The 26,377-nt window shown below is 41.5% G+C and overlaps 1 protein-coding gene across 3 annotated transcripts in view; it reads left to right on the plus strand.

Annotated features, from left to right (window-relative positions):
• The window catches only part of LOC111873317 (chaoptin), an 831,716-nt gene extending 807,759 nt beyond the window's left edge, over positions 1 to 23,957 (plus strand). For 2 of the 3 annotated variants that reach the window (XM_033755049.1, XM_023867926.2), the window contains exons 9-10: positions 1,449 to 1,974; positions 22,929 to 23,957. In XM_033755049.1, coding sequence (XP_033610940.1) covers positions 1,449 to 1,974; positions 22,929 to 23,254 — 852 coding nt within the window. In that variant the 3' untranslated portion in view covers positions 23,255 to 23,957. Of the gene's footprint in view, positions 1 to 1,448; positions 1,975 to 5,537; positions 5,640 to 22,928 lie in introns of those variants that run through there. The other variant, XM_033755050.1, reaches the window with a different exon arrangement.
• Positions 23,958 to 26,377: the final 2,420 nt, after the last annotated feature.

Consider the following 26,377-nt stretch of genomic DNA (forward strand, 5'->3'; position numbering starts at 1 on the left):
ACCCCATTAATGCACCAGCTTATGAATCCTCACTGCAAAGAGCCCCCTGGTTGCTACTGGGATCATGCAACATTGCAGCCTTGATATTTTTGTATGATCCGACATGTAAACAGGTTTCACTTAACAGTAGACAGTATGTATAACTTAGGTATCTCTAGAAATATAACAATTTATTCATTAACACAAGTTAATAGGGAAATTTGAAAGGCATTTATTTAAATTCTGATAGAGCCCTCTGCTCACACAAACACTTTATATAAATAAGAAAAAATGACAGTTTCTGAAGATATCCTGACAGAATTAAAGTTGAAAAATTCCTTACATCTGGAATATAACGCCGTATAGTCCGTTGGAAGCCAACAGGTGGGACCTGCTTGGCTTATTCGACCCTGAAGATGGAGGCGATATGTTACTCCGAAACGTCGGTTGACTTCCATCCACCACACGGCATTATATCCTAGAAGACAGTATTCTTCATCGCTGTGAGAACCTCAAATCTTACAGAATTAAAGTTGTATTTTTAAATTCAAACAAATCCTGTTGGCTAATGCCGCATTTTTGACAGCAGTCATATTATGATCATATACACTTTAGTTTTGATCAGATACCTTTAACCTTCCCTACGTGGACCAAAGGGCCCGCCGGAACCATAGCTATAGATGACAATTGTCTAATTTTCATGTTGAATTTTCGAAACGTAATTCACTGACATACGTGACTACTCATATTTTAAGAAGTGGTTATGTACATAAATATGGATATATGGAAGATTTCTAAATTATATTTTCTGTGTGAATACCGCCTGTGGTCTAGTGGTCAGGGTTCCTGGCTACAGCTCCAGAGGTCCAGGTTCGATTCCCGGCGCTACCAGATTTCCTGAGAAGTAGTAGGTCTGGAACGGGGTCCACTCAGCCTCGTGACGATAATTGAGGAGCTATTTCAAGGAAATAGCGGCTCCGGTCTAGAAAACCGAGATTAACAGCCGTGGGGTTTCGTTACGCTGACCATGCGACACCCTCTATCCGCTAAAGTTGGCACTAACTTCGCCGACAAGCGGCGGTCACTCGGTCGGTATAGTTCATTTGCGGACTAAAACCACGGAGTTTGTTTTTTTGTGTGAATATAAAAATTGAAAGAGAAAATCTGTAAATGAAATGTGTCTTTCTTGTATATTTCAAAGATGAGTCGTTCACACAGAAATATTTTACATTTGAATTCAGAAAAATTTTAGTATTATTCATATAGTACATTGTCAGTAAACTTGAAAGCGCATTAAGATACATATCACATGATTGAAAGAATGGACTAAGTGTGAGTAAAATTTTGGGCATCACTTGTCAAAAACATATTTTGGAAAATTCAAGATGTAGCACAATTCTTTGAATTTGATCTAATTATAAAATAAGTATGCCAGCATATTTCCTAATCTGCAGTTGTTTCCTTAACAGATTATCACCAAGGACAGCTTTGCAGGCCTCAACCGTCTGCAGTCTTTGACCATCCAAGATTTGCCGCTGGAACGGTTCGATGGTGATACTTTGACCAGACTCCGTCTTCTGACGTCATTACGAATTCAGACGTGGCCTAAAATCGAGAAATATCGATTCCGTCTCGGTAGCGCCTTATCCAACATACCCTCACTACGTAAACTCTCAGTTCGTGTCTTGGAAACGTCCCTAACAGACCAGTTGCTGGGGGCATTCACACCCCGGTTAAGGCATCTGGAAATTACAGGTAGTGAACTGAGACACATTGATGCTGAAGCTTTCGAGGGCGTAGAGGAGAATTATGAACTGGGGTTGCAGATTAGAGGGACCCAGATCGAAGAGCTACCTGCCGGATTATTTGCGAAGCTCGAGAAAATACCTCATCTGTCCCTAGACCTCAGGGACAACAAGTTCTCCTCTCTAAGTCCAGGAACATTATACTCCAATGGGACCAGCTGGGAAAATGTGGGCACCAGACTCATTTCCGGTAAGTTACATCCGGTACATTTATTTTTCTTCTTGCTACACTCTTCTTCTATAGTGGTTCAACCCAACTGTTTGTGGACCACTTGACGTCATAATTATGTGTCAAAGATTTATTTAGATCTTCCTGTGATCCTGTGTTGCCTATATCGTACACGTATGCAATACAAGAAAACATTGGCTTATTACTTTCTCATACACAGAGTGTGGGAAAGTGTTCTGTTAGCCAAAAAAAAAACAAAGAACAGATATACAGGTTTTGATATATTTACAAGTTTTCAGCCCTCTGATGTCGTCTCTCTTTCTGTATGTATAGGCCTATATGTCTGTATGTACATGTATAAATACACGTACATACATGACAAATAATTATGGATTACGATTTTCACGTAGCTGTTTTATTGGATAAGTACGCCAGGCGGAACTACAAGCAGTTATCACACTCGATAATTATAACACTTCGTAACTGCGAAGAGTGGACACACTTTAATGTTCCTTGTAACTACGCCACACGAAAACTTCTGTCGGTTCTCCTCTCGCTGATCACTGATCTGATCTCCGTCCTGGTCTTCTCCCATATTGACGTCTTCCTGTCGAATCTTCTCGAATAGTGTTCACTGCTCCATATATAGGCTCGGCACGGACCACCCACAGAAAATACATCACTGCCAAGCAAGGGATATCATTAAACGTCTGTGTATCCACAGTCCGTCAATAATGTAACAATTGTTTATTCACTATTTAACACAACATGTTTCGGCCATAAATGGCCATCTTCAGGTGTCTTAATGCATCTAAACTGTTCCACTGCTCTGATGTGCGCTAAACAGCGCGTTGTAGTCCACTTAAAAATAACATAAATAACTAATTAAAATTTTTTCGTAAAATCCTATTCCATGTCATAAGGGGCGTCGTCCACTTGTTTGGATTTGTGTGATTATTCTAGAAGGTTCGTTTCTGCAGTTTGTTAGCCCGTTGTTTTGTTACGTCTGCAATCTGTTATCTACAAAATGCCACGCCCCTAACTAATTAAGCACTACGCCATGGAGGTGTATGGGGAGTGGATGTATAAATCCACATTTTCTTGACGTCGACACTAGTTGGAGGTGAGTATTCAACTTCACGCCCCAGCCGCTTTACCTCCGAGGAAAGAGGCCCCCCCCGGTACCCATTGTATAGGAGTTTGAGTGGACCCCAGAACCGGTCTGGACAACATGGACAAGTGAAAATTCTAGCCCCACCGGGATTCGAATTCCGACCCTTCCGTGTGGTCAACGGTGAACTGGAAATTGTGTAAATCAGCGATAGCGCTGTATTTATGTATGATTAAGAAAACTTGTAACCAAGGTGCTAATAAAGCCAACCGTCCGAACTAGAACCCGTTATTTTCGTCACGCGTACCACCCTACACGTGACAGTTTATTCCGTGACTGTGTTTCAGGGAGAAATACAAAAAGCTGTTCTCCAAAAAATTTATGCAGAATTAATAGGCTATTCTTGGACGTCATATTCTGCTGTTTGTCTCCGGGGACGTCTCTATGAAAGAAGAACTCGTATTGGGTTTGCAAATGTCGCTGCCCTGCAAGATGTAGCGGAGAGAGTGTAGAGGCAGTGACCCGAACCGGGCGCATTATGTTAAAAAGAGAAGGGACGGACACGGTGAAGCACTTGAGGATAACAGCGTCTTGACTGCGATATTTCAAAAGTGGCCAGTAAAATGTTACGACTCCCGTTATCCATTTCGAAAGGCTACTTCAGGCATAAATGTCATATTTAGACCCTTACATTACGTTCAGTGTAGCCCCTCTTCACTCTGCAGTGGTTTTAACTTGTCTGTAATCTTGGACACTGGGAGACGTAATCTGCCTGCACATGAAACGGAGGTGAGTCCACATTGTTGCACTCCAGACGTTCAATTCCATATTACAGCCCTTGTTCAGTGCAATGTTTTGCTTACAAAGAAAACTCCTTTTTATTCCGGACAAGATATAATATCGTCTGTAGCTTTGGACACGGAAAAAGTAACCCATCTACATATGAAGGACTGTGTCAGTCTTCTGTGTTTACATCCGCTGCTATCATACATCGTAATACATTCATTGACTGGTTCCCTGTCTCGTCTTTCCTATCCAGCCGAGCCTTGCCTAGCCTAGCGCAATACTAGCCTAATCCAGCTCGAAGCTAGTCTAATCCAGGGCTAAGATAGCTTAATCCAAGGAGAAGCTAGCCTAATCCATTTACAAGCTAGTCTACTCCAGGGCGAAGCTAGCCTAGTCCAGCACGAGGCTAGTCTAATCAATTTAAAAGCTAGTCTATTCCAGGGTGAAGATAGCCTAGTGCACGGCGAAGCTAGTCTACTCCAGGGCAAAGCTAGCCTAGTCCAGCACGAAGCTAGCCTAGTGCAAGGCGAAGCTAGTTTACTCCAGGGCGAAGCTAGCCTAGTGCAAGGCGAAGCTAGTCTACTCCAGGGCAAAGCTAGCCTAGTCCAGCACGAAGCTAGTCTACTCCAGGGCGAAGCTAGCCTAGTGTAAGGTGAAGCTAGCCTGTAAGTTTTTTACGCGCATGCGCTGCCACATTTCTGCCACCACGTTAGTAATCACCTGTACAGAGAGATGGCTGGTAGATAGATCAGCAGAGGTGGACCAATCGCTTGGCCTCCTAGGTCGCCAGATTTAACCCCACTGAATTTTTTCTTATGGAGTTATGTGAAGAACATTGTCTACCAGGTTAAGATCAACGACCTGCAACACCTGAAAGCCCGCATAAGGGACGCTGTGGCTACGGTAACACCAAACAAGCTTCAAGCTTGGATATTTGTCGTGCCATGAAGGGAGCCCAAATTGAAATTTACTGAGAAAGTTATAAAAACTTTGATGGTTTCCCTTTGTAGTGATATAACCATTAATGTGTATAATAAATTCTTTCTGAGATATAATTATTTTATTTTGGATACCTTTAATTCGGACATCCTGTATATCACATTCCTTGTGCACTTCTCTTTTTGGACAGCATGTAATGAGTATCAGATTCTGGGCAGTATTCCTACTTTCGAGGCAGCGGGTAATGAACAAGGGTTAGATATTAGGTGACAGGAAGTGTTTCTAAGAAAAAAGTTTCCATCTTCAAGCGGAGAGATGTTTCTTTGGAGGCATCGTACGGATAACAATACTCCTACCAGTGGCCACCTTCTGATGGCTCCCACGGTTGTCCACGAGACAGCTCCTTACACAAACAGTGTGCGCCAATTTACATGAACATCAGACTAAGTCTGACAATGAGAGGGCGTTATATCAACGACAGGGATTAAGCCAGACATGCATTTTGACGTCGTCGGCATTATTAGTCACTGTCATCTCCTACTGGATTATTACACAATGCAAATATTTATAAACACCACCGCAAACTTATTAACAGTTGTTTGAGGGAACAGATAGGTCGTATGAAACTCGATTGAAATAGGAGGCATTTGTGGTAATGGAAAATAGCTGAAGGCTATCCCTTTAGAGGAAATTAGAATGTATTATACACTCCAGTAGGCCTAACCTAACGTTATTAATTCCATTCCAGTTACGGAGAATGTGGTTTCGTTCCTCGAGACATGCTATAAAACTGCATATGGCTGACTACATTTTATTTCATCATGGAGCCGAGCTCTTCTTGAGAAGCTGCCAGTTGTGGAGTTACTAAAGAACTTCCCAGCAATTTATGAAACCCGAGGGTTCATTACCATGTTCACAAGAGCCCTCCACTGGTCCCTATCCTGAGCCAGCTCAATCCAATCCATACTACCCTATTCTATCTCTCTAAGATCCATTTTAACACTGTTCACTCACAATTCATAGCGGTCTCTTTCCTTCTGGCATTCCCTTTCTACCATATTAATGCTGCATGCCCTGCACATCTCATCTTCCTTGACTTGAACATTGTAATTAAACTTCGACAAGAGTACAAGTGATGAAGCTCCTCATTATGCAGTTTTCTCCAACCTCCTGTCATTTCATCTCTCTTCGGTCCAAATATTCTCCTCAACACCCTGTTCTCAAATACCCTCAGTCTATGTTCTTCCCTTAATGTCAGAGACAAATTTTCATATCCATACAGAACCACAAACAATATTATAGTTCTGTGCAGAACTATTAGGCTTATTTTGGACTCTATCCATCGTCTGCTGTGTGTATATACACACACACAAACACACGACACAAAAAGCTCAGAACGTCTCCGTCCTGAGGTGGTGTATATACACAGACACACAGACACAAAAAGCTCAGAACGTCTCCGTCCTGAGGTGGATGGAGGCCCGTTAGAAACAGCTAGTTTCAATCACTGGACAAACGACGGTTAGTAGAGAACAGCCTATAAACACGTGACAACAGGTTCCATGATTGGGAGATAAGAATAAAATCTCAATAAAAGACGAGATAGAACTTCTGTGCCAAGCATGCACATGTCAAAATGTGATAAGACAGTGGTATGGATTAGGTTCCAGGAATTGAGCTGAAAACGAGGGTAAAAATATGCAGATAAAGAGCCATGCCACTAGGGCAGCTTCTACGAACTAAGCCCAAACCCCACTAAGGTTCATAAAAACTTTCATTTTGACTTGTTGGCCTCTTCATTGACGAGGGGAATCCATAAGGGAGAAATGTCCAAACTGGGCTGGCTAATCGGAAGTAACAGCAGGGTCAGAAAGTATAAGAAATCAGCTCACATGACATGTTCAACTAATCCGATCTGCAGCTATAAACCAAGTCGTAGAATATGAGGAGGATCGCAGAAAGCTATAGCACAGTTGTTCTGGTGGTCTAGCGGTAAGACACCGGCGTTGTAAACCAAAGCTACGAGGTTCGGAACCAACGAAAATTTTATAAAATACAAATGAAAGTAATAAGATTTTTTCTGCAATTATATAGCGAGACGTAACATAAGAGGAAGATTAAAGGTCAAAAATATCCGTGGTATTGGTAGCCTATTGGTAAAGTACCGGCGTAGTGATTAAGAGTTCGAAGGTTCGAGACCAAGTATAGTTTTATGATATAGAAAATGAGTTAATATGTTTTTTCTGTAATTATAACCGAATATGTAGTTTAAGAGGAAGATAAAAGAAAATAAATTTCAAAGGTGCTGGTGGTCTAGTGGTAAGACATCAGCCTAGTGTTCAGAAGGTCCCTGGTTCAAAACCAGTAGGATTTTTGTGAAAAATAAAATGGAAAGAAGTTAGGAGATAGGGTAAAGGAGGAGGGAGAGATAGAAGGAGGGACCGGGGTGAGGGAAGATTTTTTTTTTTTTTGCGGCCGCTCATTAAGACACTCAACCTAAGCGGGTTTTATTAAAATCCACATGGGATCAAAAAGAAAAAAAGTTTGGCCCACCGTCCGCCCACCAACCACCCGCCCTTAGGGGGTGACTTTGACTTATTCATTTGAGACCAAATTCTATGAGCGAGATTTAGCAAGAAAATGTAATATAACTGCAGCGCATTCTGTTGACTAGAACCTCGTGGATAGCCACGAAGTGAAGTAAACAACGTAACATCATAGTTTCTTACGACCTGACTTACTGTGCTGTGCCAAGCCGCTCCTCCAAAAACTCATTTTATAGGGCTAGGGCGCCAGTCACCGAGGATGAGATCGTGGAAGCCTGGGAACCCACCCATGCCCAACCCTTATGGTCATGCAGCAATTTAAATACTTGACACAAGCTTCATCCGCGAGAGTTAACACAGAATTAAATAACATTATAGCGCCATCTGTGGAGTAATGTTCAGGTTTCAGGTTTCAATCCACAGATGGCGCTATAATGTTATTTAATTCTGTGTTAACTCTCGCGGATGAAGCTTGTGTCAAGTATTTAAATTGCTGCATAACCGTAAGGGTGGGCATGGGTGGGTTGCCAGGCTTCCACGATCTCATCCTCGGTGACTGGCGCCCTAGCCCTATAAAATGAGTTTTTGGAGGAGCGGCTTGGCACAGCACAGTAAGTCAGGTCGTAAGAAACTATGATGTTACGTTGTTTACTTCACTTCGTGGCTATCCACGAGGTTCTAGTCAACAGAATGCGCTGCAGTTATATTACATTTTCTTGCTAAATCTCGCTCATAGAACTTGGTCTCAAATGAATAAGTTCAAGTCACCCCCCTAAGGGCGGGTGGTTGGTGGGCGGACGGTGGGCCAAATTTTTTTTCTTTTTGATCCCATGTGGATTTTAATAAAACCCGCTTAGGCGAGTGTCTTAATGAGCGGCCGCAAAAAAAAGCAAAAAATCTACCCTCACTCGCCCCTCCCCCACCTTCTTATCTCTATCTCTTCACTTCCTGCACTGCTGTTAGTTTTCTTCTTTTCATTTTTTTTTCACAAAAATCCTACTGGTTTTGAGCCAGGGACCTTCTGAACACTAGGCTGATGTCTTACCACTAGACCACCAGCACCTTTGAAATTTATTTTCTTTTATCTTCCTCTTAAACTACATCTTCGGTTATAATTACAGAAAAAACATATTAACTCATTTTCTATATCATAAAACTATACTTGGTCTCGAACCTTCGAACTCTTAATCACTACGCCGGTACTTTACCAATAGGCTACCAATACCACGGATATTTTTGACCTTTAATCTTCCTCTTATGTTACGTCTCGCTATATAATTGCAGAAAAAATCTTATTACTTTCATTTGTATTTTATAAAATTTTCGTTGGTTCCGAACCTCGTAGCTTTGGTTTACAACGCCGGTGTCTTACCGCTAGACCACCAGAACAACTGTGCTATAGCTTTCTGCGATCCTCCTCATATTCTACGACTTGGTTTATAGCTGCAGATCGGATTAGTTGAACATGTCATGTGAGCTGATTTCTTATACTTTCTGACCCTGCTGTTACTTCCGATTAGCCAGCCCAGTTTGGACATTTCTCCCTTATGGATTCCCCTCGTCAATGAAGAGGCCAACAAGTCAAAATGAAAGTTTTTATGAACCTTAGTGGGGTTTGGGCTTAGTTCGTAGAAGTTGCCCTGGTGGCATGGCTCTTTATCTGCATATTTTTACCCTCGTTTTCAGCTCAATTCCTGGAACCTAATCCATACCACTGTCTTATCACATTTTGACATGTGCATGCTTGGCACAGAAGTTCTATCTCGTCTTTTATTGAGATTTTATTCTTATCTCCCAATCATGGAACCTGTTGTCACGTGTTTATAGGCTGTTCTCTACTAACCGCCGTTTGTCCAGTGATTGAAACTAGCTGTTTCTAACGGGCCCCCATCCACCTCAGGACGGAGACGTTCTGAGCTTTTTTGTCGTGTATATATATATATATACATACATATATACATACACATACACACACACACACACCAGACGATGGAGAGTCCAAAATAAGCCTAATAGTTCTGTACAGCATATACCATCGCCCAAATCCTTTCAAGTCTATTATAGTTTTGTATATTCTAATTGTTGTGTTTTTAGCCAGCACACGAGAAAATATAAGTTTCTGGACTGAATGGTAGCAAGAATTGCCTAAATTCAATTTTCTTTTAATTTCTTCTTGAATCATGTTCTGACTTATTACTGTCGTTCCCAAATTTTCAAAACATGTTAGCTCCCTTTCTATCACGACTTTTCCTTACGTTCTGGAGACAAGACAGCAACATAGATTTAGTTTTCTCTACGTTTACTTATAAACTAACCTCCTTACTAGCGTCGATTAAAGTTTCTGGGTTTTTCTTTGTATTATTGGTGACTGAACCGCAATTATTGTTATTGTTATTATTATTATTATCACCATCAACATCTTAGGTTTGGGGCACGCGGTAGCGTACTTGGTTGAGGCACTCGGGTACAAGTCGGAATATCGTGGGTTCGAGTCCCGATGAGTTGGATTTTTCTCAATTTACCTAATCCTTCCAGCCGCACTATGGCCCTAGTATCGACTCAGCCTCTAACATAAATGAGTACCAAGAATCTTCCTGGGGGGGGGAAGAGGTAAAGGGAGGCCGGAGCATAAGGCTGACAACCTCTCAGCTGCTCTCAGCCATCTGTGAGCCCATTGTTCAGAAAATGTGGNGGCCTGTTACAGGGATAGCTTTACCTTTTAGCATATTTTACTTGTTCTGAGAAAAGTAGGCTTATGAGATCACCTTGCTGTGTGTGAGTCCATGTGCCCGTGTGTATGCGTATTCCCCTTACAAACTTTTGATTGTCTGAATCAATCTTTATTAAATTTGGTGTATATATATCTTGACACCTGAGACCATCTCCACGAGGCAATTCAGAAATCCCTCCCAACAGTAATTTAGCTTTTCAGATTACCAAGGTTAAACTTTAATATTGCTTGAACGCCTACACCAATCTTCGTGAAACTTGTGTATATCACGCTACATGAAGCCATCTCAAGGCCTACGTCGCAAATCCCTCCCATCAATAATACCAACATTGAAGTCTTTCAAATTTTGAAGGAAATAACCTGATACTACTTGATTATCTGATCCCGTCGTCATGAAAGTTGGCTTGTATATCATGCCACCTGAAGCCATCCCAACGGCGTACATCATAAATCCCTCTCGTCAGTAATGCCAACATCATAGCGTCTCAAATTCTTCAGGCAACATTCTTAGTATAACTTGAATGCCTAAACTGATGGCAGTGAATCTTGGTATCTATATCATACCACGTGAGGTCATCTCAGTAGTTACTCGGTAATTCTCTCTCCTTAGCAGTACAAACAGTACAGACCTCTCGAACTGTCTTATCGAATGCTGAATTTGTACTGAAAGGAAAACAGGTGATTAGCTCTTCCCAGGAATTCATGTTTCTTTCGTATTTCTTTGTATTTTAGTGTCTGTCTTGCAGTAAGCATCTGTGGTCTAGTGGTCATAGTTCCTGGCTACAGATCCAGAGGTCCCGGTTTAATTCCCGGTGCTACCAGATTTTCTGAGAAGTAGTGGGTCTGGAACGGGGTCCACTCAGCCTCGTGATGATAACTGAGGAGCTATTTCAAGGAAATAGCGGCTCCGGTCTATAACACCAAAATTAACGGCCGTCGGGATTCGTTGCGCTGATCACGCGACACACTCTATCCGCTAAACTTGGTACTATTTTATTTTTTTATTGCTAGTGGGGTGGGACTAAGTCCCATGTACTGCGGCCATATCTGGCCTATTGTACCAGCCGCAAATGATAGGTGAGGGTGATTGTGGATCAATTGGTGGAATGAAGATTGGCAGGGGAAACCGAAGTACTCGAAGAAAACCTGCCCCAGCGCCATTTTGTCCACCACAAATCTCACTTGACCAGACCCGGGATCGAACCCGGGCCGCCGCGGTGGGAAGCCAGCGACTAAACGCTTGAGCTATGGCGCGGCCTAAAGTTGGCACTAACTTCGCCGAGAAGCGGCGGCCGCTCAGTCGGTATAGTTCGCTTGCGGGCTAAAACTACAGTTTGTTTTTGTTTGTTTTGTTTGTCTTGAAGCAAACATAACTATACATCTTTCATTTCTTATTACTTAGAATAAATTTAAAATTTATTAATGGACACCTCGATCCGTCAGCCTACATGATATTTAAATGCATGATAATTCCATAAAATGTAGCCGGTTTCATATGTTTCCAAAGATTTCCTGGGACTGCGTGCAAATGCTTCTCGGACACGATCAGCATCATCACTACTTTTGCTGGGACGTCCAGAACTCTTCGTACCGAGGACACTTCCTGTTTCTAAAATTTTCTTTTTCCAGTCTATGATACTGTTTCTAGAAGGAGGATCTTTCTGGTAATGTGTTCTGAAGTTCGTCTGTGTTTGTGTCACCGATTTCGTTTCACAAAACCGCACCACAGTTTGCGCTCTCTTGCGGGGTCGCCATTTTCTCAACAATGAACACTACACCGACAGCTATGAACACGTTCGTGACCTGTAAATAAGAAAATAAACTTTTTTAGTTGATCTTTCCATCATTGCTAAAGGTTTATTTCTATCTTCGTTAGTTCCCGAATTATTAAAGATCAAAATGTGGCAGACCTTTTGTAGACAATCTGTATATACATACACATCTACATGGTTCCGACACCATTGGTCTTCATAAGAGGATTCTCCAACACTACAGAAAATTATTTACACGTTTGTTATAAATATGTTTCTATGCAGGGATTCTTACCATTGAAGATCAAGCTTAGATACATCAAGGTGTTGTTAAAATTAATATACAATATTAATATCGAAAAAAATTAAAAGACATTTGCGTAATGTGAAATAGATTATGTTCTCCATCGTTGACATACAGAGTGCTCTTACTGCTTGCCCGTGGATGTCGTGTGTACGTTCACTGAATGTTGTAGTGGTATAAAAAAAAATAACTTCGTTGCGTGTAGTCCGCAAGCGAATTATACCGACCGAGCGACCGCCGCTTGTCGGAGAATCTGTGCCAATTTTAGCGGATAGATGGTGTCACGTCGTCAGCGCAACGGATCCCCATGGCCGTTAATCTCGGTTTTCTAGACCGGAGCCGCTATTTCCTTGAAATAGCTCCTCAATTATCCTCACGAGGCTGAGTGGACCCCGTTCCAGATCCACTACTTCTCAGAAAATCTGGTAGCGCCTGGAATTGAACCCGGACTTCTGGATCCGTAGCGAGGAACTCTGACCACTAGATCACAGGGGTATGCAACGTGTAAATTTGTATTTGTATATATTTATGCTAAACTGGTTACATATGATGGAATTATTCTCTTGAATAGAATAAATTTATATAAAATTTGGTTGAATACTGTATGTAAATCAACCCTGACTCACCCTTTAATTCTGCTGTATGGCCCCATTATCAACCCAAACGCTATATCGTCATAGTTTCTACAGCAACAACAGTCTGAATTAATGTGCAAGAGTGGTATATAATTGTTCCCCGTCTCAGACCATGCTAATTGAGAAGTGGCATGGTTTTGCTTGCACGATGTCAGGTCTGGGTGAATTTGTGAATAAAATGAATAAATGTATTATGCACGTTACATGTAACAAATTCAACATAGAAAACATGTCGGAATTCTCTAACCACCTCTCATTTCCAGACACGGTAGGAAATCTCTAGAGACCGATTTCAAAAGACGGAGACGAAAGAGAACTAAAAAAGAAAAAAAAACACTGAGAAAGTCAAGGGCAAAAGAAAATTACTGGTCGTGTCAGTCACGTACAAAGAGGACGCCCGTTTGAGTCACGTCTGATGGACGTCGGTTTCTCCTTCTTCTCGCATACGGCGAGAAGTGGAACTACAGTTAAACAAGTGAAAAACACGAAGCTTGAACGTAAAGAAGCAAAGAGGGCTCTACTCAACCGTTACCTTTCATTGGCTTCCACGCTGAACACGTGTCATGTGTGTCAGCATGAAACTGTTTGGATTGCTTATAATCAGCAACACCAAGGCACGGATTCTTAGAGAGTTCATAGCCACTGAACCGAACCTGATATACTCCGTTGCTATGGAAACCAAAGTTTGTAAGGCCCATCTCATACTCATTTTCATCACGTCTCATTTTTTTGTAGCTGAGTCGGTATAGCGGCTGAGTCAGGGACTGTAAGACTCATGGTTACATTCCAGGCAGGCAAAGGACATTATTCTCTTTACAGCTTCGAGACCGACAGGACTCACCCAGTCTCCTATCTGATGTTTTCCTTCTGGGGACAAAGCAGCTGGGACATAGAGCTAATCGCTTAGTAGTGCTGAGGGTGAGAATGCTTGGGGTTCCACTTCCCTAAACGTCTTCACGGCCCAGTGCGCAACGGGACACATGGACAGCTGTAAGAATAATTCGCCTTTCTCTCGTGCTTGCAGCCCGCGGAGCGCCTTTTAAGTAAGTCCAGTCCGTCCGTCCAATAATCGGCACGTACAGTATGAAACGGTTCGAGACCCGCTGAACGTATTTTCGTGAAATGTAATTTATGGGAATTTTACCAAAAACTTGTCGAGAGGATGGATAAATGGATGGGTGGATTCGTGGGTGGGTGGGTGGATGGATGGATGCTATAAAACTGCATGTGGCTGATTACATCTATTTTCATCAGGGTTCAACTTATTCATTTCATGGTGCTGAGCTCTTCTTGAGAAGCAGCAGAACAATTGTAGAAGTTAATTCTGAACTGCAACACGTGAAACGGCCTAATCCGCAAAGGACGCCTGATAAGGACATGGTTTTAACCTGCCCAGTGTATATTACAAAGACTGAGCTTCAGGGGACCCAAGAAAGATCAAGTTACATAATCATCCTATCAGCAATAAAACCCTAAATGCTCCATGTTTCGTCCTCTTGTTTTGTTCTGCCTTTCATTTAGGATGATACCTTAAAGGGATTACACGAAGGAGATGAAAAATGTACACAAAAGGCTGGTAGGAACATATTGAAAGAACAGTCACCTTGGTAGACTTAGGCATGGATGGGAAGATAATATTAAATGGAATCTTAAAAGAGACTAGGTGTAAGGGCCTGCTAGCTGAGGACAGGAACCAGTGGCGGTCTCTTCTGAACACGGCAATGAACTTTCGGTCTCTACAAAAGGTGGGGAATTTACTGACTGTCTGAACAACTGTTAATGGACCCTGTTTTGTGGAGCACCTGGTTTACTTACGTAGAGTAACCAGAGCTTACACATAGACTGAAAGATGCGGGATCTGCTTTTCGACAAAATTTTCATAAATACTTAAATATACACTGCATAATGAGGAGCTTCATAACTTCTACTCTTCTCAAAACATAAGTAGAATGATCAAGTCAAGGAGGATGAGGTGGGCAGGGCATGTAGTACGAATGGGGGAGAAGAGGAATGCTTATAGGATACTGGTGGGAAAGCCGGAATGAAGGATACCACTGATAAAACCAAGGCGTAGGTGGATAGACAATATTAAAATGGATCTTAGAGAGATAGGATGGGATGGCATGGATTGGATTGGTCTGGTTCAGGATAGGGACCAGTGGAGTGCTCTTGTGAACACGGTAATGAACCTTCGGGTTCCATAATACGTTGGGAAGTTCTTGAGGAGCTGCAGATTTGGCTTCTCCTTAAGAAGAGCTCAGCTCCATAAGTATTGTTTTATTGCTAGTGGGGTGGGACTAAGTCCCTTGTACTGCGGCCACTTCTGGCCTATTGTACCAACTCCAGATGATAGGTGAGGGTGATTGTGAAGCAATTGATGGAATGAAGATTGGCACGGGAAACCGAAGTACTCGAAGAAAACCTACCCCAGCGCCATTTTGTCCACCACAAATCTCACTTGACCAGACCCGGGATCGAACCCGGGGCCGCCGCGGTGGGAAACCAGCGACTAACCGCTTGAGCTATGGCGCGGCCTCAGCTCCATAAGTAAGTAAGTAAGTACCTAAATACGCGCTAACATTTCGGGAATATGTACGTCATGCAACTAAACAACATTTGTTTAAAGTTTAGCTTTGTTGAGTAGTCGGAGAGAAGCGTAAGTTTCATTAATGCCTCTTTTATGAAACCACAACACGAGCAGGAAATTGTAATTTCAATAATATGCCTCATAACCGTGGTAACAGTGGACAGCATCGAAATCTGTTGAAGTTCTATGCTTATAGGTCAATTACTGTTGTTCTAATAATACTATTACAGTTATGTTAACTATTGCTTAGCTGTAATTAAGCCACATGTACCGTTTATAACAACATTTTCTGAAATAGACAGTCCAAAAACCACATAAATTTCCAAGTATTAACAAGTACACATATTAATGACCCAATATACGTCATAATAACAAACTTGTAGTTAAATATGGGAGTTAGTATACCACGTTTAAATATACCACTTCTGTAAAGCATATACCACATTTAATAGGATCTTATACTGGTCACATCTGAAGTGCTGTCATTTTAACATCTCAGTAATGCGTCGGATAAAATGTTGCAAGTAATATTCTGAGTGTAATTTGAACACTTTCGCGTTGCTCCGAATATCGTCATATGCATCAAAGTGAAATCATTTTAGGGCGAATTTAAATTTCGCAAACATAAAAGTCACACGAGACAAAATCAGGTGAGAAAGACGGGTGTCTGATGACCAGTGTCCCCTATTTGGTGCCCAAACTTGCCTCACCGAAAGAAAATTTTCGTGATGAGAAACATGTTTTATAAATCTGTACAGAGTTTATCTATTCCACTGGTTAAAACTATATCAAGTTAATGAAATAAAAGTGAAGAAAATTAACTTTAATTTAACCCATAATTAATAATGAAAATTCCTCCAAGCCAGATTTTCTGAGAACGAAGAATATTTACAAGTGTCTTTACCAGGAAAACATTAAAGGGAAATGCATGATCTGAGGTCCTCACAGCGGTAGTTATGAAGAGTTCTATCTTCCAGATATAACGTCGTGTAGTCGTTGAAAGTCAACAGACGTTTCGGAGGAACAAATCGCCTCCATCTTCAGGGACAAATTATAAGCCAAGCACGAAACCAGCATGAAGCAAGCAGATCTTGTCGATGATGCAAATTGAGGCGACATATTCCTCCGAAACGTCGATTGACTTTCAACGGACTACACGACAGTTTATCCTAGAATGTAGAACTCTTCACTTCATAAGTACGAGTAAGTCTGACTGTAGAGGGTCAAACGATCTGATGATATCGAATAATACACTGGAGAATATATGGAAGGAAGGAACCGTGACTAATTTAATGAAATACCCCGGCCTGGAGTGCCTGAAGAATCTCATGAATAATTTATGTCAGGATAGACAGTGTCCCGTCCGAGATCCGTGTCGAGTACCTCCCTAATACAAATCTAGACGAACTTAACTAACTCCATGCAGTTGAATCCTTGTTGAAAAGCCGCCAGTCGCTCAGCCGCTCAAGAATCCAAAGTTTCATTACCGTGTTCACAGGAGCCTTCTAATGGTACCTATCACGAGCCAGATTAATCCAGTCCATGTGCAAGTCTAGTGCCTTAAGTCTAGACAGAACTGCTCGGTTAAATTCATAGAAGCCATCGATCTGTATATATATATATATATAGTTTTTTCTTTAGTTTCGTGGAGTGGAGTGAGACAGTCCATTTGGTACGTCGGCCTCTAATTGGCCTATTTTAGGAAAAGGGCTAGGAAAGTGATAAATAGGGCGAAAGAAGGTGTGCGAGAAATCATCTAAAAATGCAGTGAAGTGAAGTGAAGTGAAGTGAAGTGAACTGAACTGAACTGAAGTTAAGTGGAAGTGGAGGTGGAAGTGAAGTTGAAGGTCATGGTGAAATGTGAGTGCATCAGCTCATTACATTACATATTTCATTACTGTTACCGTTAGTGTACAGTATGCCTATTTTTTATTAATATCAATTTATATAATTGTAGTTGTAATTGTATTTGTATTGTATGCACTGTGTGTAGTGTGTCCTTTGTTGTTTGTGTATTTTTGTGTGCTGTGTTTTGTTTGAGCGTGGTGTGTTATTTTGTGCGATGTGTTTTGTTTGTGTGTTGTGTCTTATTGCATTACCACTGCCACCGAGTAAAAATCATTTGCAGTTAAAATAAATAATATCAGCCCCGGATGAGTGATAGGTATGGAGCAGTCGACAGAATGATAATTGACAGGGGAAACCTGCCCCAGTGCCGCCTGGCACGGCATCCTACGGTATAAATATTATGGTTGCCCTGGCCAGTGAAGATCATCTGAAGCCTTGCTACGGAAGTTGCCGAACAAACCTTCCGTTCTCTGAGCATCTGCGGTCACCATGTGCGAGTGTGGTGAGTAACCTAGTTTACAGGAACAACTTGAGAGCCACAGGCTGAAAGGAAGGAAGTGACAAGCTCAGGAGAATAGACGGAAGTGTAGCGGAATGGGAGACGAAGTTAACTTTGTTTTATCAGAACCGGAAGTTACCGTCACTAGGAACATGTCTACAATTCAGTTCAACTACTTTCAGTTTGAAAGAAAAAAAAAAAAGATAATTCTGTCTTATTATATAAGTGTAAAAGTAAGTAAAGTAAATAGTAAAGGTATCCATGTAGCAGGCCGTGAGGCCCATAAAGTTGTGAGATGTTGAGGTTCCCACATTTTCTAGAAAATCGGCTCATAGATGGCGGTAAGGTTGTCAGCCCTACGCGCCGGCCGCCCTTTACCCCCAAGAATATTCCTGGTATTCATTTCTGTTAGAGGCTGAGTCGGCCCCAGGGCCATAGTGTGGCTGGAAGGATTAGGTCAACTGAAAAGAATCCAATGACCTCAACGTGACTTGAACCCGCGATCTTCCGGCTTGTAGCATAGCCCCCTCAACCAACTACGCTACCGCGTGCCCCATTATATAAGTATACCAAATGCAATAAGACGCAACTTAAGCTGTACAATAGGGACAATTGTTGTGGGATGTTATCTCCACTCACGGTTAAGCAGAATATCACGGTTTATTGTTGGATATATTCATCTAACGCGATTCTAACTACAGTTTCTAATATTAAGTTCAAATCCAGATTCCTAGAACGCCCTCAAAATGTACATATGGTGGCGCTTTACGGACTAGACACGGGTTTTTGATTGATAATTTCATCTATTGGGCTCATAGAGACAGGTTTACTTTACGACAGTGTAGGTCGTGTCATAGCTCAGGTCATGTGGGATTTGTGGTGGACAAAGTGGCAGTGGGGCAGGTTTTCTCCGAATACTTCTTTATCCCCTGCCATTTCTCACTACATTATACAGGGTGATTATAAATGATTGTTAGGGTTACCTTGATCTATAATTTTCAAACCGGAACAACAAAATGAATCTGCTTACGAATAAGAAAGTGTAAATAATGAGCTGTGTACTTATAGAATCAATAGTGCAGAATGCTAAACAAATTTAATACGCCCGACTTTCATAACACGTAAGATGTCCAAGCATTTGCGGTGTAACTGTTTAGATTTTTCAGTTCGGTGCAGAACACAACCAGTCTCTTGGAATTTGCTTTAACCAACTTCGGATAATGTTATCTGAAGGTGAATCTTTTCCGCATTGAGTTCTATAACGACGTTGCATTTTTGATAACGGCTTTATTTCCGAAAAAAAAATATATAAGCAAATTGCTTTCTTTTGAACAGTCGCCATTTTGAGATATTACGCCTTATTTTCTCCCAGGCAATAATTCGGGGTGTATAGCGTTACCGCATAAAACGTTTTGAGTTATATTTTCATACTCCATAAGCGATTTTATTTCATTTTTTACGGATTTGAAAATTATAGGCCACGGAACCCCCGATAATAATTTAGAATCACATTGTACTGCTGATAATCTTCATATTTCGTAGCGTAACAGTTGATGGACTCGAGAAGATGTAGGCACTTAAGAGACTGACGTATCTTGGGCCGCGTGGGATCGTTACTGAAAGCGAGTTCGTGCTCAAGCATCGACCGTAACTTCTGTTTTTCTCGTTAGTTCTCGAATTCCACGAGATGATGAAAACCACCCATCTCCACTATCATACGTGACGAGAGACGATTAAGTTGCATGTTCAGCTTACTTCATCTCTGTCTGAAAGGAAAGGATAAAACGTTTGTTTCCTCACGACCCACTTCCTGGGTAATGACATTTCAGGTCAAAACTTAGCACCACTTGCAGCGCCTCTAAACGGAAAAGAAGAACAATTCTTAGTTCTGATCCTTGATAGAATAACCAGAGGACATGGTACAATGCTTGATTCTCGTATTATATAACGATGCTCTTTCAGCTGCAGAGATTATATAGCGTCGAATGTTGTGGGAATGTAAACATTAATAAATGGTTAGTGTGTAAAGATTTGAAAGGGTGTGGTTTTTTGTGGCTCCTTTGAGGGTACTGTTCCCGCGTTACCGCTGTCCACTCTCAGTTAAAATCATGAGTTACTCCATACAAAAAAAAAACTTCGTGGCCTGTAGTCCGCAAGCGAACTATACCGACCGAGCGGCCGCCGTTTTTCGGCGAAGTTAGTGCCAACTTTAGCGGATAGAGGGTGTCACGTGGTCAGCGCAACGGATCCCTACGGCCGTTACTCTCAGTTTTCTAGACCGGAGCTGCTATTTCTTTCAACTAGCTCCTCAATTATCCTCACGAGGCTGAGTGGCCTCGTTCCAGACCCACTACATATCAGAATATCTAGTAGCGCCGGGAATCGAACCTGGACCTCTGGATCTTGGCACGGGGTAGCGTAGTGGTTGAGGTGCTACGCTACAATCCGGAAGGTCGCGGGTTCAAATCCCGATGAGGTCATTGGATTTTTTTTTAGTTGCCCTAATCCTTCAAGCCGCACTAGGCCCTGGGGTTTACTCAGCCTCTAACAGAAATGAGTACCAGGAATTAAATAAATAATTTTCCTGGGGAATAAAGCGCGGCCGGCGCGTAAGGCTGACCACCTTACCACCATCTTTGAACCGACTGTCTAGATAATGTGAGACCCTCAACGTCTCAAAACCCTATGGGCCTTCACGGCCTGGTACAGGGATAGCTTTACTTTTACTGAGGAAAACCAAACTCTATCAGTATAGTTGGTATCTGATCCGGTATTCGAACCGGGCACGTCTCAAATGCAAGTCAGAAGTCTTTCCCCTTGTTCCTTCTCGTCCGGTACGTACGTCTAAACGGGAGAATTGTATTTAAATGTACCTTAAAGAAATTAGGTTTAAGGATATGAATTACATTTATCTAGGTGAGGACAGGCTTTGCGAGAACCTTATTTTGACCAGCTGAGAGACTCTTAGAGTCTCAAGATGGGATCTGTTCAATGGCGTTGATTGTATTTGGCACGTACATTAATCTTGTATTACAGCCATCCCCCGTCCAAATCGACAATTCCATTCATCTGCTCTCCCGCTGCCTGTTGCCCACTCCATCGGCAGTCGCCAGTGCGCGCGCGCATTGGCCATGCTTCACATCGGACAACCATCTTATCAATGGTCACTGTTTTTAATCACATTTTGCAATTTTTTTAATCAAACTGGCGAAATTATGGACCCTACAATGAAAACCAAAGCAGTGTTAAAAATTTGGTTCGTTAGCCAACAAATCTCTAATCAACAAGGCTTTATGGAACGAATTAACGTAGATTAATGGGTTATCTCTGTAGAATACTAGTCACGCGCTATGTAAAATGCTGCATTGGTTGTAGAGAATGCCCTATTAATATTGTTTCATTTTCATACAGAGATATTCGCGCAGGAAGTGTCTCCCACATGCAAAGACGAAAAAAAAAAACTCCGTGGTCTGTAGTCCGCAAGCGAACAATACCGATCGAGCGACCGCCGCTTGTCGGCGAAGTTAGTGGTCTAGTGGTCAGAGTTCCTGGGTTCGATTCACGGCACTACCAGATTTCCTGAGAAGCGGTGGGTCTGGAACCGGGTCCAGTCATCCTCGTGAGGATAATTGAGGAGCTATTTCAAGGAAATAGCGGTTCCGGTCTAGAAAACCGAGACTAACGGCCGCGGGGATCCGTTGTTCTGTCCACGTGACAGCCTCTATCCGCTAAAGTTGGCATGTGTAAAGACGAACGTTCATAAACTACTATAGTAATTTATGATCGCAGTGTCTGTATGGGCGTGAAACTTAGTCTCTGACATTAAGGAAGGAACGCAGACTGAAGGTGTTGGAGAACAGGGTACTCAGGAGAATACTAAAAGTGCAGAGAGATGGAATACTAGGAAGTTGTGAAAAATTACATAATAAGGAGCTTCATAACTTGTACTCTTCACCAAATGAAAACAATGACCAAGTAAAAGAAGATGGACAGGGCATGGAGCATACATGGGAGAAGAGGAATTCATGCAGATATTCTGTGGGAAAGCAAGAAGGCAAGAGACTACTGAGAAGACCTAGACGTAGGTGGGAAGATAATGTTAAATACTCGTAGATCTGAGAGAAATAGGGTGGTGTGGCCTGGATTGATCTGGTTCAGGATGGGATAAGTGGAGGGCTCTTGTGATCACGGTAATGAATTTTCGGTTTCCACAAAATGACGGTTATTTCTTGAATAGCTGAGCGACTGGTGGCTTCTCAAATACTCAGCTCCATGCAGTTAGTACTTGCATGTAGAATTGTGAATGGCATTTAGGCAGACCGCAGCACGCCACTGTGTATATGTGTGCGTTGGGGAAGGCGGGGGCAGTAGGAACCCAGGTGGCACATTCTGTGTGATGCCCTGGGGACATCATCGCTCAATGTCCATTACGGAGGTGTTCTTGCCCTCTATGTTTCTACAGTCTACTAGCGGAGAATTCCTCCCATTCAGCTGGAAATGTCGTTTTCATGGGAACCAATTTAACCTCCTTTTCCAATAGATGAAACTTCATTATGTTCATAGAATTCTTTTTACGTACAGAATTGTTGTTTGGGTCATTTCGTCGTGTCTCCAATACCTTTATTTCGGGCACGTCATTCGCTGTGATATAGGAAATCTGTTGCTCTTCTTTATCCTTGTCCTCGTCCTGACCACTGATCCGGTCTTCTCTGGTCTTGGCTGAGCGGGTTTCTCAGCTCTGCTCCGCTTGCCACTGGCCCCTCTTCTCACTTCACCTCATCTCTGGTGTAATGTCCCTGAGGTAGGTTCTTGGCGCACCGAATAGCAGACACCGCCCCCGAACAGTTCAGTATTTCATTTCCGTGATAACGCCTGCCAATGTACGCGTTGCAGCGTTTAATGTTTTTACAACTGCCGCCTAGGCAACGAGGTATTCTCTGTTCCTTGTATGGGAAACATAGCTACTGAACCGTTGTCTAGCAATGGACGTCTCCGTATGCGCTATCTCGGAAACGTGTTTTATTAACGCTCGTTGCCTAGGAAACTGGTATGCGAAGCTCCACTCAGCAGATGTGGGATCAGGCTTTCAGGCGTCGCGTCACATTATTATTATTATTATTATTATTATTATTATTATACATCATTATCTTCCATTAATATATTTGTTAGAACTCCCATTTTCCCATTTGTTCTTCCTCTCTACAGCACATACGGCCATACCTGTTTTTGTGCTTACAGGGGGACTCATCCTTAAAGGCAACCCGTGGACATGCGACTGCGGACTGGTGTGGCTCGGTCATTGGTTGAGGAGGTATCTACGGGAAACGAAACAGATACACACAGTTGTGCTGGAGGGCGCCCTCCAGATGCACAGCCTCGCCAGGGAGGCCACATGTACGGATCCCAGGACGGGACAACAGACCCCAATCCCAGATCTGTATCCCGAAGACCTCAGGTGCCACGCAAGTGCGTTAAGTAGAGGCGGGTCCTCCTCAAGATGTGCTTTCAGTAGTAGGCATCAGAGGACGCTGGTAGCGCTGCTACTCATATACTGGTGGTCTTAGTGACGTCACGCTTACAGTAACTGAGAGTGAATGCAACAATGACACATATCATGGGGGCAAGAGGAACTTCTGACTGAGAATTACTGTGGAAGGTCTATGTTGGTGACATCTATCTGTCGTTGAAGAAACTATTACACCTTCCTAATTATACAGATTCGTCTAATGAGATGTGTGCGGAAGTAAAATCGGAGTGGTTCACAGGAAAATGTTTAGAAGGAACTAAATTGGATGTCGCCCTCAGAGAATATATAGATGTTCTGCAACCAAATGAATTCAGTGGTCAAATTTATTTGTCAGTTGTTCCTTTCTTATTAGTTTGTTATGGAATTGTAATTATGTTGTTTAAGTTTAATTTGTGACCTGCAAATGTAAATAAACAAGCAGCTCAGCTCTAAAATACGCAGGCAGCTGTAGTAAAAACTGATCTTTTACAACTTTAAAATATACAAGTGTGTTAAATTAAGTCCACAGACACAGAAAATATTTTTAAACGTAGAAAGTTCAATTACAACATATAATCCCCAATTCTAATGTACAGCCCATTATGGAGAATTACAATATTTAATAAAAATTCTGGAAATTTGTTTCTAACTTAAAGAATTCAATAGTGCAAACTATGTCACAGAAAATGTGTTATTTATTTTGAATAACTTGAGGAATTTCTAAAATATTTAAAAAGTCTGAAAATTGTTGTTATTTGGTGTTACAATTATTTTAATTTTATTAATGATAAAACTGATCTTCAGCTATTTTATTTTTCAGTTTACTACAAAAATTATTAGCGCTAGCTGTGTGAAAATTATCAAAACCCTGCTTTAAAGCAATGAAGTGCTACTTTATACAGTTTCTTGTACTGACCTATAAACATTGCAAGCAACCGGTTAGAAACAAGTTTGCTGGAAGAATGCTGTTTTCAGACAGAAGTTTACCGACGTTTTGGATGAACTTTGGTAAACTTCCCAGAAAACAGTACTCTTTGTGATCATTTCTGTGAGAATCTCACATCTATTACAGTTATGTCTGTAGAGAGAACTTAGCGAATCACAGTTATTTTAAACCCTATGAGAAATATTAGGCCTCATTTGCGAATACAATTAACAGGTGTTAATTTTAAGTTGCATCTAAATTTTAATTCCTGTAAGTGCTTTTAATTTAATAAAAATTTATTTCCTCATATCCTTATTTTCATTTGTTTTACCGATTCAAACTTCATAACATCTTATCTATTTTGAGGTGAAACTCCATGTAACAAAATTATATTATGTTTCCATCAAACATAATTAGGTTTCCTGTATATCAGTGTTACGTCACAAACTCTACATTGTCTGTGACACATTTCATAAAGAGGAAATTTTGAGAGTTGACTCTATGCCCATCTACAGGTAATTGTTTATTGTGTTCTCTGTGGTCTAGAGGTTAGAGTTCCTGGCTACAGATCCAAATGTCCGGGTTCGATTCCCAGCGCTACTAGATTTTTTTGAGAAGTAGTGGGTCTGGAACGGGATCCACTCAGCCTCGTATTGATAATTGAGGAGCTATTTCAAGGAAATAGTGGCTCTGGTCTAGAAAACCGAAATTAACGGCCATGGGGATTCGTTGCGCTGACCACGTGACACCCTCTATCCGCTAAAGTTGGCACTAACTTCGCTGACAAGAGGCGGTCTCTCGGTCGGTATAGTTCGCTTGCGGAGTTTGTTTGTTTATTCCTATTATTCCTATATTAAGATTCAGAAGATCGTAAATTTCATCGCAACCAGTGTCACTGATCACAAAACAAAGAGATAAAGTATCTCCCAACATATCGAGAAACATACACCTGAAGACAGAAACAGATCTAAAGCGCTAGATACTCTCTTCATAAAACGGACCTCAGATAATGACAAGAGTGTTCAACAATATATTAGTATAATTTATCAACTTCAGACAGAATTTTAGTAAACATATAGATTTAAAGTGCAAGGAAAATGAAAACCTTTTGGCACTGCACATCAGTATCTATTCTATACTTTTATTTTCCCAGAATACATGGGACACTAAGTTTTCCAATATTTCGGAAGAATGAAACGCTGAATTCCAAAAAATTTAGGTAGGTTCCTCTTAAAGCTGCTTGTTAATTTAATCAGTTAATACATAATGATTTCTATTTTTTCAAGTAATTTTCTAAATAGAATGGGACTTAACTCGCTAAAATACATTATAAGGCACACGAAGCCTGAGGGCCTACTGGTTGTGAATGTAATATTGGTTTCATAACACCAGTAAACAAAAGCAGATCACACTTTCCAGTCTTACACCGAGTAGATTCAAATAGTTATGTCCAGAAAGTAAGATGGTCTTTATCTCTGGGGTCATTTTTAGTACTGATCCATATGAAAGTAATAATTTTTTTATTGCTAGTGGGGTGGGACTAAGTCCCTTGTACTGCGGACACTTCTGGCCTATTTTACCAGCCCCAGATGATAGGTGAGGGTGATTGTGGAGCAATTGGTAGAATGAAGATTGGCAGGAGAAACCGAAGTACTCGGAGAAAACCTGCCCCAGCGTCACTTTGTCCACCACAAATCCCACTTGAACACACCGGGGATAACCCGGGCCGTTGCGGTGGGAATCCAGCGACTAAACGCTTGAGCTATGGCGCGGTCTCTTATCAAAATAAGTAACACAAGTAGATACTGTGTTTATACTGTATGCATTTTCTTGGATAGCGACTAATATTTGTATCAAAATCAGCTACTACAAAACAAATTTTAAAACAAACAAATAAATAAAAGGATGGATCTTAAACAGAAGGTTGCGCCAGAACCCACAGATATAGGCCATTTACATAATTACAGGGTTGCCAAATCTTTTCAAAGGCCTACACATCCTTCAGAATAATTTCTGTAGTGAAATTTGTGTGTAAATAGTATATGGAATAAAAACTATTAACAAAGGACGATCGCAAATTTGGTTGCAGTATCGAAGCAATAAAATATACTGTATATCATCTGTACTGTGATGAAGCGTAAGGTTGCACTGAAACAATTACACTCCAAATAATGTAATTACGTGGTGAGAATGAAGAATCAGTGAATTGCTTGTCAGTGGATATTCATATTTCATTTCAGGACAGTAGGGATATAT

Source organism: Cryptotermes secundus, unplaced genomic scaffold, assembly GCF_002891405.2.
Source record: "Cryptotermes secundus unplaced genomic scaffold, Csec_1.0 scaffold223, whole genome shotgun sequence".
NCBI lineage: Eukaryota > Metazoa > Arthropoda > Insecta > Blattodea > Kalotermitidae > Cryptotermes > Cryptotermes secundus.